This window comes from Eulemur rufifrons, chromosome 30, assembly GCF_041146395.1.
Source record: "Eulemur rufifrons isolate Redbay chromosome 30, OSU_ERuf_1, whole genome shotgun sequence".
NCBI classification, from domain to species: domain Eukaryota; kingdom Metazoa; phylum Chordata; class Mammalia; order Primates; family Lemuridae; genus Eulemur; species Eulemur rufifrons.
In genome coordinates this window covers 44,001,279-44,013,059 of record NC_091012.1, presented here as the reverse complement: position 1 = coordinate 44,013,059, position 11,781 = coordinate 44,001,279, and the positions used below count along the sequence as shown (strand labels likewise).

Genomic DNA, 11,781 nt, shown 5'->3' with positions numbered 1-11,781 from the left:
GCCTGACTCTTCTGCCCAGGGCGTGACTAGCCCCGTACTGCGCTGTGGTGTGGCCCAGCTAATCACAGACCAGCTACCAAGGGCCAAACCTCAACTGGCACTACTCATCTGTGGAGTCAGAAATCAGACCCCATGATCCTTGGGGGCTTGGGCAGATTAAATGCGTCCTGGGTTAAGTGGCAAGTTGTGGCAGTGGGTGATGAGGGTCTGAACGTCCTCTCATAAACAATTTGAATTGTGGAGATCAGAGGCTAAAAGACAGAGGCTCATTTTTACAGTCAGCCCTGTTACCTAGCATCATCCGACCAATCAACCAATGGCTTGTTCAGCACTTCATCAGGGTTTCTTGGGGTGTGGCATGTGGTTCCTATCCTGAGGACAAAAACATGGTCTCTGCTCTAGGATAACTTACAGTCCCTTTTAAATGACTTAAAGAACAATTATATTCAAAAGTGGTAAGTTCAATTGGAGTTCAGAGATGAGAATTCGTGCAGGGGCACTAGTCTTACTGGTACCACGCCACCAAGAAAGGACTTGATCTGGACCTTGAAAGATTAAGCAGGATTTGTTTATTTATTTACTTATTTTTATTTTTTTTAGAGACAGAATGTCGCTCTGTTGTCAGGGCTAGAGTGCCATGGTGTCAGCCTAGCTCACAGCAACCTCAAACTCCTGGGCTCAAGCGATCCTTCTGCCTCAGCCTCCCGAGTAGCTGGGACTACAGGCATGTGCCACCATGCCCGGCTAATTTTTTTTTATATATATTTTTAGCTGTCCAGATCATTTCTATTTTTTTTTTTTTTTTTTAGTAGAGACGGGGTCTCGCTCTTGTTCAGGCTGGTCTTGAACTCCTGACCTCGAGCAATCCTCCGGTCTCGGCCTCCCAGAGTGCGAGGATTACAGGTGTGAGCCACCACGCCCAGCCAATTAAGCAGGATTTGGATAGGTAAAAGGGACGGGGGATGGCGTTCCAGATATGAAGAGCATGAACACAAGTTTAAAAGTGGCAATAAACCAGATGTGTATGCATTAAAAGTCACAGGAAAGGGGACTAGACAGGCAGAGTGGGCTGCGATCATAGACTGCAGCAGAAGACTTTGGACTTAATGTGGTTGGTGACAGGGAGTCACTGTACATTCTTAGGGAGGGAACATGGACCAAGTGGTGCTCTGGGCAGTGACCTAGCAGCAATAGTTGACTAAGAATGGCTGCCCTGGTTGATCTCCCCATTCTTGGCATGTCCACGGTACTTTGTGTGTCCTTCTATGGACATAGCTCATTGTATTATACTTCTGCACCCACGTGTCTGCATTCCTCAGCGACACCAGGAGGTCCTTAAAAGCAGTGGCCGTGTTTTATCCATCCTCCTATTCTGGCATCTACCTGGCTCACAGTAGGCACTCAATGAACACTGATTAGATGAACAGATCATTTAATTTTAATTAACTGAATTATAATGACACACCATACAAGGATAATCACTGTCAAAGAGCTAGACTAAATTGCACATAACACTAAAACAAGACAAATCACAATTTGGTCTTTTAAAAATGATTTTTTAAACATTTTAGGATCACAGAATATGCTACCCCCATCTTTGTAAGCAGCAATTATTGCTGTATAATAGCTTCTATCTCACAGGATACTAGAGTTTTCTGCATATTTTTTTTATGCCCTGGATGTGCTAAGAGGATCTACATATGGATTTGGATATGTCATGCAGCAGATCATATTCCACTAAACCTTTATCTGTATAGTAAGAACCTGTTCTAGTACCTCTAATTCTTACAGTGGAGATTTGGCCTGTTCTCCTAGTGTTCACAAGGGATTTGGCTGAAGCTGCAACTCCCTTTAATCAAGCCCAGTATTTAAAAAAAATCCAGACTGGTAATAATTTTGTCTTTACATACAGAAAGATTCATAATGGGACTTCTGAAAGTAGTAAAAATTTCCTCTAAACTGAAATAAGATTTGATTTTTTAAAAGTAATTTAAAATGCCAAAAATAAGTTGACTTATGAAACCCTGAATTGTGTTCCTAAGAAATCATCTGTAGAGGGAGGTATGCCTATAAGCATATTTTAGAGAAAAGGAGTTAAGAGAGGGCAGATTTATAGTATGGGGGACAACAGGCAGAGGAGTCAAGAGATCACGATCCCTCAAGGAGATGGCTCCAGATTTAGCTGCAAAGCATCCTGTCTCTGAACTCCTCTATTTGCAGTTAACATCATTCTGTCCCCTGCAGAATTCAGTTCTGGGACAGCAGTTATTCCAGGTAAAACTGAGTCTATCCTGTATGTTTATTTGTTCATTCATTCAGCAGTGATTTATTAGGCACCTACTATGAGCCAGACCCAGTGCTAAACTCTGGAGATATAACCATAAGCAAGAGCTTCATGCCATGACTCCTGCTTCCAGGAAGCCATGGGCTAGCAGGGAGACACGGAAACAAGGATCAGGCTTGGAAGGGTCAGGAAGGTCTCCAGAAAGATAGTGACCTTCCCAAGAGCAGAGGAGAGGAGTCAAGCGTTGTGGGCAGAGACCACAGCAGGTGCATGCAGAGAGGTCTGGAGGGGTGAGAGGAGTTTACTCCTCAGGAAATGAGTTTGGTGTGTGGAGTAGGGAATACGTGGCTGAGAAAAACCATTTTCTTGGTAGCTGCTACAATTTGCTTGCTCTCTAATATGCACAGCTTTTCTCCTTCACCCATCCGCCCCCTTTGAAAGAGAACAGAATTTAATTTAGAAGAATCAGATTTTATTTCACGATGTGAACATTAAGAATTTACCTACATGGTTGAAAATATTCGCAAAGGACTTGATCATTTACACTCATTCACACAGTTTGCCGAATAAAAAATGCTCCTTTACCCATCCAGCCAGCTATCAGGGACGGTGACATGCTTGCCTATTCCACGGTGGGGCTTCAGTCTTCGTGAATATTGAATAGTTTGGCTACTTCATTGAGATCTTCATGTTGCTCACCGTCCTTAATGATCTGAGGGAGAGAGTAACAATAGGACCCTAACTCACTCCATGTGCCCTCAGGCCAGGCTCGCACAATGGGGCTGTCTGGGCCAGTCTCTGCATCACACTGGGAGGGAGTTGTGGGAACGGCTTTCTACTAAGCCAAAACAAGCAGCTTGCCAACTCCCAGGCCACCCAGCCAAGTCCTAAGTGAAAAAGAATGTTCCTGAGCCAAGGCTATACCTTTGTTCTGCTCAGGCACAATCTGACCTGGATGGAGAATGCATCTCAGGGTACCTGATGAAGTCACAGGAGCATTTTCCTACCCACACTTTCCATCTCCCTCTAAGAGTTCTGACAAGTACCTACCTTCCTTGCTATTGGCATTCTGTTAAAGATGTTCCATAGCACAATCCCCACGACCACTTTGTCCCTGAGGTAGAAGATGACACCTTTGCCATAGTCATCCCCTTGGACAGGGGCCTGTGGAACTGCAGGAGTGCTGGGAGGAATAGCAATTTCTGAGGCCTCGGATTCTGTCTCACTCTCTGACCGGATACCAGTCCCTGTGGCCAGCCCCCAAAACAAACAAACATACAAAATCAAAACTTCAGTTATGAGCTTAGGAAATTCTAGAAGGCAAGTGTCTTTCAAGACCTGCTTCAAGCTGCTTCTAGATGATTTGTTTTTCTATGCTCCCTCAGTAAGCCCTGGCTCTCTCCAGCCCCTCTGCACTGACAAAACCAAGCAAAGTTCTTCCTTGACAGGTTCTGACACTGGATGAGTCTGACCCCAAACTTCCCTCCCTTACTATCTCATTTGAATTTATGCTATGGATGTTTCCTGGTATCTGAATTTCTTCAAACTGCAGAAGACTTGATCTTGTCCTCTGAGAAACATTCTAGAGCTTCCATGGCCCAGTACAGTAGCCACTAGCTACATAGAGCTATTTAAATGAACATTATTTCAAATTAAGTAAAATGTAAAATTCAGTTCCTTATTTGTACTCACCACATTTCAAGCACTCAATAGATGCAGGTGGCTAGTGGCTAATGTACTGGACAGACTAGAGAGAGAACATTTCCATCATAGCAGAAAGTTCTATTGGACAGTGCTCCTAGAGAGACACTAGTCAAAGCAGAAGGCACTTCCACATGGAAAAACCATAGTGGACGTGTTCCCTCCTAGAGGAGGAGGAGGAGGAGGAGGAGGAGAGGAAAGGCAGCATGGGAAGGGTGTGCCTTGCCTTCTGAGAACCACCACCAGCCTTCAAATAATACTGCCCAGTGGACAGAGCAGTGTCCTGAATCCACTTATCAGGAGAGGTCAGAATTAAGAAGTATGGAATATGCCCAAATTATACAGAAAAAGGACCTACATATCCATATAATGTCTTGTTTTCTCCTTCTTAAAGAGCAACTTGCCCTTGAAATACCTCTGGCAAAAGGACACAGAGGTTAAATAACTTGAGCCAAGGTCATAGAATAAGGCCTCGGAGTTAATGAAAGAGACGTGTGTGGGAGAGAAGTCCATTCCAAGAGAGATGCCTCCCATCTAAAGAAAACCTGGCATTAAGATCTGACGAATGGAATTAGAGGCAGCTGAAGAAATACTCGGCCCAGTTCTCCACTGCCCAGGCACATGGAGGATAGCAGGTCCTAAGTTAAGATTCTCAGGTCTGGTTCTTGAGATTAGCATGAAGCAAAAACAAACAAAAAAAGAAGAAAGAAAAACACAAAACCCAAACCTAAAAAGTTCCAGTTTTCTTGTTTTCTTCATCACATAGGCCTCCCTATCCACGAGAGATGAACTAAACAACAGAGTTGTTGAGCCAGCCACTGTCCACTGTCTAGGATGGATACCCATAATATTTGAGTCTATGCTTTGATCAGGATACCTGATTTTGCCAGATCTCAGACCACTAAAGAGGGAGGACTTGGGGTTTGGTCTCTTTTAAAGCACAACATGAAGGGAAGCTTTCACTAACAGCTCCCTCTGGTTAGTACAGAAACCCCTTGTTCAGGAGGATTTGGACCACTGCTTCTCAACACTCTTCCAAGAGAAGTGGTTGGGTTTCCTTACCTGACTGCTCCGTGGCAGATTTGGGGTTGTCTTGTGCAGTTGCTTTTGCAAAAACACCGACTGTGGGCAAACTACTGTCCACAAGACCAATAGCTTCATAGCCAACATCAGGACCCAAATCACTCCTAAGGAAGGAAAAAGAAGAGGGTGTTCTGTCAAGGGACAGTAAGGAATGACACGGTAGCACATATTCTCCATGACACTGCACTCTCATGCCACCCAAAGAACTTAGTATGTGTAACAAGAGAAATGCCAAACTGATCTGTCACTGCTAGACCATCTGGGGACAATTATGAGCAAGCAGGATTAACCCAAACAGCTGTTATTTGTCCTGAAGAAGCTATTCTCCATATCCCATATCCATACAAGGATCTAAACTTTCTTAAATTTATTCATGCTTTTATCCCATGCCACATTTGGGAAGTGACAGGTTTCCCACTTTCGCTATTCACTATCTTCCTTTAACTCATCTTAAAGCTGCCTTTTTGAAGATTTAAAGAGTGTTCCATACTTTGGAATTCAGAATTTGAGATGTTTTATGGTTTCACTGACCTACAGTATTTCCCCTTGGCCTTCATTTCTTGAGACTGGAATGCTCTCCATAAAGAGGCACCTTCATTCACTTGGTCATTTTGTTTTAACTGCTCTTCTTGGAAACTTTCCCTATCATCATTACACCTTTCTTAATATGCTAGGAACTTCACAGAACATTTGAGGCATAGACACATCATTACCATGCTTTTTTGTAATAATCTAGGATACCCTAGCTGTTTTGTTTCTGGCGTTCTACATTTTGTTATCTTTTTGGCTGCAGTAGCTCACTGGACTGGTGCCATCAGGGAATAGTCTGCAATGACTCCTTGGAATCTGTTCTAGGCTCTCACTGATAATTATACAATTATGGACTATTTTTCCCTAACTGCACTATCTTACATGTGTTGACCCTGAAATCTGTCAGTTAGTTAGGTATGTATTATGTATGTATGTATGTATTCATTCATTCATTATTGATTTATTTATTTTAGAGACAGAGTCTCGCTATGTGGCCCAGGCTGGAGTGCCGTGGCATCATCATAGGTCACAGCAACCTCAAACTCCTGGGCTCATGCCATCCTCTTGCCTCAACCTCCTGAGTAGCTGGGACTACAGGTATATACCACCACATCCAGCTAATTTTTAAAAATTTTGCCGGGCGCAGTGGCTCACGCCTGTAATCCTAGCACTCTGGGAGGCAGGAGGATCGCTCGAGGTCAGGAGTTCGAGACCAGCTTGAGCAAGAGCAAGACCCTGTTTCTACCAAAAAAAGAAAGAAAGAAAGAAATGATCTGGACAGCTAAAAATATATGTAGAAAAAAATTAACCAGGCATGGTGGTACATGCCTGTAGTCCCAGCTACTTGGGAGGCTGAGGCAGAAGGATTGCTTAAGCTCGGGGGTTTGAGGTTGGTGTGAGCTGGGCTGATGCCATGGCACTCTAGCCTGAGCAACAGAGTGAGACTCTGTCTCAAAAAAAAAAAAAATTTTTTTTTTTGTAGAGATGGGGTTTCACTATGTTAGCTGGTCTCAAACTCCTGGCCTCAAGCAGTCCTCCTGCCTCAGCTTTTTGGATTAGAGGTGTGAACCACTGCGCTTCGCCCTCTGTTATTTTTCTGCAGCCCACTCATAAAACTGTGTGCAACTGTCTTAAAATGTAATTCCACCAGGTGAGAATATCTCCAACAGAAACCACTTAGAGGCTTCTGAAACCTTGAAGTTTTTATGTACTTCATCTTTCAAATCACAAGATGAATGTGTGTCAAATAGGGCCAGCCCTGACACTCAGGAATGGCCACTGCTAACCTTCCTTTATCCAAAGAACTGCCTATGTATGCCTAACTTTGCATTGCTGATCATAAGGGTTACATATGAATAGGCTGCCTTTTTTTTCTAGCATGTTGGGGTTTATTAGGGTTACTAGCAAAGAACAAATTAATATATACTGCTGTCTATACCTCAGAGTATACTTTTGTACCACCTACTATAGTTCAAACTCTATTTTGCCAGAAGTGATGGTGCCATCTCCATTCATTTACCTGGTCTAACTTATGTCAAACAGAACACTTTTATTTTATGTGAGACAGGGTTTTGCTCTGTTGCCCAGACTGGAGTGCAGAGGCACAATCATAACTCACTGTAACCTCAAATTCCTGGCCTTAAGGCATCTCCTGCCTCAGCTTCCCAAGTAGCTGGGACTACAGGTGTGTACCACCATGCCTGGCTAATTTTTAATTTTTTTTTTTGTAGAAACAGGGTCTTGCTATGTTGCCCAGGCTGGTCTCGAACTCCTGGCCTCAAGTGATCCTCCTATCTTGGCTTCCCAAAGTGCTGGGATTACAGGCATGAGCCACCATGCCTGGCCCCAAACAGAACATTTTTATCAGATGGCTACTTAGGGGTAGAATGTGTGAACATAAGATGGAATTGTTCCCCCTCTGTATGAAGCTAACTGGTCCACAACAAAACCAAACCATAACTCTGTGTGACGGTCCTAGTGATACTGCGTTCCAGCCTACTGAGTCCCCACGGCACACCACTATTACCAGAACATTGACTGATGCCAGTATGGCTTAGCAGCTCCGGTCATATTTTCTCCAGCCAATCTTCCGCTCACAACAGCGTGATCGTGGTGCTCTACCCGCCTCCTCCCCAACTTTATGTCATAGAAGCATGCGGCATCTCCTGCCTTTGGAAACAAATACACAACATGAATACATGATAAAAAAGCAAGTTAAAGACAAAATACAAACTTCTGGGGCTCAAAGAACCCTTACAATGGCAACTAGTGTTTTTCATCTACAGGCCAGAATCCTACCTAAACTATCAAAACCAGTTGAGATTCCATTTTTTAACAACTATTCTGCTTCCACAAAGCTAACCTAAATCTTCTATGCTCCAGTTTACTTATACCTATTTCTTCTTGTTCTGTCCTTAGCAGACAGGATATTTAATAACCACGACTTGCAGAATACTCTTTTCTATATGTGAAAATCGGTTTTTAGATATGACTCCCTCTCACCTAGAAATCTTTCCCAAGATAAGATTTCTTTCTGTCATTTAGTGTTCATTCATTTAACAAATATTTATGGAGTACTTATCATATATAAAAGCATTATGCTGTTCAGGCAGCTGAGACAGAACTGACATGGACCTTGCCTACGAGGAGCATACGACCCAGTATAGGAAGACGCAGCGTTGCTCATAACTACAGTGCAATGTAAACAAGTAATGAGCCACATGAGAGGTACAGATTAAATGAGCTAAGCATTTCAAGCAGAGGGAGAGAACCCCCAGCTGGGGGTGAACAGGGCCAGCTTCATGAAGGATGTGGTATTTGAGCTCTCTAACCCTTTGTTCATCTTTGTGGCTATTCAGACTGCCCCCCCCACAAAGCAACCTAAAAATCCAACAAGTAAGCAATGACAAAATAAACTATGCAATCCACTTAATGGAATACTATATAGTCATTAGACTGTTTACAGAGTCTGAAGCAACATGGAAAATGCTTACATTTATGATGTTAAGTTAAAAAGAGCAGAATACAAATGTTTATATATAGTATCCTTGCCATGACTGTGTAAAAACAAACAAAAAAACCTAACAGGCAAGAATACAAAGGGAAGGAAATACACCAAAAATATTAATGGTCTGCTGCAGGTGATTTTCCTCCTTTCTCCTTGTCTGTATCTTCTACACTGAACACATATTACTTTTGTAACAGGTTAAAAATTATAGTACATGCTATCTTAAAAATAAAAGGTAGCTTTGCAGGGGGAAAGAAAAAAATCCCTCCAAAGGCTCCTCCTGTGCCCTTAGTTGCAGAGTCCATAATCAAACACAATACACTTGTAACTGGCAATGGGGAAATTACCTCATGGTTCCTACACACGATACTCTTATTTGTATCATAATAGATTTTTTTAAAACAGCTAAAAATAGTACTCAAGGAAAATGAAAACAGAGTAATTTTCCTTTCTAGGGAACATGTTATAAAACTGCTTCACCCTCCATCCCCTGGACTCATGCTTGAGCAAAGAGAACAGCAAATCCATCTGAAGGCTGTGCACGTGCCCACCAGGGGTTGTGCCAATGGCTGGCTGCTGCCAACAAGTAGAACTGGAAAAGTGTTACTCCTGCAGGCATGCACACTGTTCACTTCATCTTCCACTAGCTTGCAGATGAGGCTAGACCTGGTCTAAACCAAGCAGTTCACAAGTTTCTATTCTCTACCTGCTCGGCCTCCAAACACTTTGACCCTATTTGGTTAAGCTATCAATGAGCTTTAGCACACCACGGGGCAGGCTTGTTCACAAGCTGGGGACAATGAATTGTGCCCGGTCATGCTGTAGCACACTTACCACCCAGATGTTAGAGCGTGCTTGTAGCTCTGCATTTACCCGGAAGCCACCAAAATCTGAGTCTATTTCCAGCCCACCAGTCTTGGCCAACTCAACATTGGGCTCCAGGCCCACAGCTGCCACGATGTGGTCAGTTTCTACCTAAGGCAAAAAGAAATAATCCAGTCTATCACCACAGTTCCACTTATACCTACGGACAGAACAAATGGCCATCATACCATTAAGAATCAGGGGCTTCAAAAAAATCATGGTTTAACTTACCTCTGGTAAATAAATCTTAAGTTCTATTTCATAAGCCTCTTTGACCCCTTCCCACACACACACCCCCCATATCATCTGACCAGGAATCTGTCACCCTAGCAAAGACTCCAAAATCTGTGATCCAGACAGGAAGGGGCTATGGGAAAGTGGTTCACAGGTACCTACCCTGGCTCTTATTAGTCTGTTTTAATGGAAGGACGGTTAATGCAGAAAATTATGACAGGTTAATGGTGGCTGCCAAGAAAACTAATCTACTGGCGTAGAATGGAGGAGTAAGAATGAGGAAAGGGGAGGGGAGAGCTGGAAAGTCTCTTGGCAGCCTGCCTTTCTCCTCCTTACCTTCCTGCCGTCTTTTAGCTTGATGAGTAACTTGCCACCGCTGACTCCAACTGATTGCACAATGGCATTGGGCATCACCTTAACCCCCTCTGTAAAGGCAAACAAGATCTGAGGCTGAGCCTGTGAGTCAATTAACTTCAAGGGAAGTAGGGAAGCTGACTAGAGGTCCCCCCACTGTCAAACCAATAGTCATCAGCATGCAAGCAGCTGTCAAGAGCCGCAAGAACCTACACCCATGGTTCATTTTCAGCACTTTTAGAAATTTGGTGCGTCAGATTCAGAATACCCAGATGAAGCTGGCTGAGTGGAGAATGGTGGAATTATTTCATCTGCCAGGTGACAGGGCTAATGTCAAGGGGGTTCCCAGAGAAGCTAACTTTACCTTAGGCCACACTCAAAGGAAACAGAGTGGCAGCATGTGGAAAAAGTTTCTCTACCTCGTCTGACTTTTTCCATCGTCCAGTTGCTGAGGTATTCAGGGAGGATCTTTCCCATATTTCCTTTCTCAGGGAAGAGTTGAATCACTTCTGTGTCCAAGGCTTGAGCTGGGAAGAAGCAATAGGTAGTTACGGCAGGAAACCAAAGCCAATCCTAGGAAGGTAGGAAGAGAAGTAAAGGAGCGGCAGGCAGCCCTTACTAAATGTAGGGCAGAGCCCAGTCCGGGCCGGAGCTCCTACTTGTGGCGTACTGGCACATGAGGGCCTTGGGGCTCGAGTTCATTCAGAAGGCAAATACAACAGGTGCCACAACTGCTGTCCCCAGATTAAGCTACAGACCACAAACTCAGCGCACTTCCACCCATGCAGTCACCTCAGGCTTACAAAAGTGCTTTGCAACCTCTGCATAGGAAGCACCCTCCTGAGAAGATGCCCTGATTTCACATAGCTGAAGAATAACATTAAGAAAACTGGTTGCTGTGAAACATTCGAACTGGAACTCACAGATCTGTCAAGCTGGGAACCACCATGTGCCCGAAAGGAAGTTTTTGGCTTTTTATAGGAAGCAGCAGTTCAAAGATACATACAGTTCTGTAGCCTGCACTGTCCTTATCATCTTAATAACTCACTTTCCTTAATATTTGTTTTCTAAGGAGTCCTGGCATAAAGGCTAGAGGAAAGGAAAGAAAGGCATTGCTATTAAGTTGCTCAGAGACAGCTTTTCGGTCACCAAGGGATCCTTCACCAGAAGTAATCTCAGTGCTTAGCTTTTCACTATATAAACCTTAATCAAACTCTTTCTACTCCTCCTGGCAAACACAACTCTGTAATTCATGAGAGTGTACTGGAAAACATGTGATATAAGACCAGAGAAAGCAAATTAAGGTCACTCCCCAATACTCACCTTTTCTGCCAAGAGCACAGGCCAGTTCGCTACCAAGGAAGCCCCCACCAATAATCGTAATCGACTTGACTTCCCGTGAAATCTTCTCCAAGGCTCTAAAGTCTCCAATCTGCAGGATCACACCAGTTTAGTCCATTTATTTCCCAAAGGGGCACAGGATAATAATACCAGGAAATACTCTCCTCTAAATCTTTGACAACAGTAATTTGCACAGAACATCTTCTCCTTGTAGAAAGTGGCTCAATTATAGCTTCTTATGTTATTAACGCAAATTTCTTTCTTCACAGTAACATTCCTTCTATCAACAGTGGCTCGCAACTGGTGGCAGTTTTGCCCTGTCTTCCCCAGAACATTGGGCAGTATCTGGAGACATTTTTGGTTTTCAGGGCAGGGAGGTAGC

The 11,781-nt window shown here is 43.6% G+C and overlaps 1 protein-coding gene across 3 annotated transcripts in view; it reads right to left on the bottom strand.

Moving 5' to 3' along the window:
* Window positions 1-2,477: 2,477 nt before the first annotated feature.
* Window positions 2,478-11,781, bottom strand: part of AIFM1 (apoptosis inducing factor mitochondria associated 1) — a 32,117-nt gene continuing 22,813 nt past the window's right edge. Inside the window, exons 9-16 of one of the 3 annotated variants that reach the window (XM_069464401.1) lie at window positions 11,382-11,490; window positions 10,478-10,585; window positions 10,041-10,129; window positions 9,441-9,581; window positions 7,626-7,768; window positions 5,048-5,172; window positions 3,335-3,531; window positions 2,478-2,996 (exon numbers count right to left, since the gene is read on the bottom strand). In XM_069464401.1, coding sequence (XP_069320502.1) covers window positions 2,925-2,996; window positions 3,335-3,531; window positions 5,048-5,172; window positions 7,626-7,768; window positions 9,441-9,581; window positions 10,041-10,129; window positions 10,478-10,585; window positions 11,382-11,490 — 984 coding nt within the window. In that variant the 3' untranslated portion in view covers window positions 2,478-2,924. The remainder of the gene's footprint in view (window positions 2,997-3,334; window positions 3,532-5,047; window positions 5,173-7,625; window positions 7,769-9,440; window positions 9,582-10,040; window positions 10,130-10,477; window positions 10,586-11,381; window positions 11,491-11,781) is intronic. The other 2 variants (XM_069464400.1, XM_069464402.1) reach the window with 2 other exon arrangements.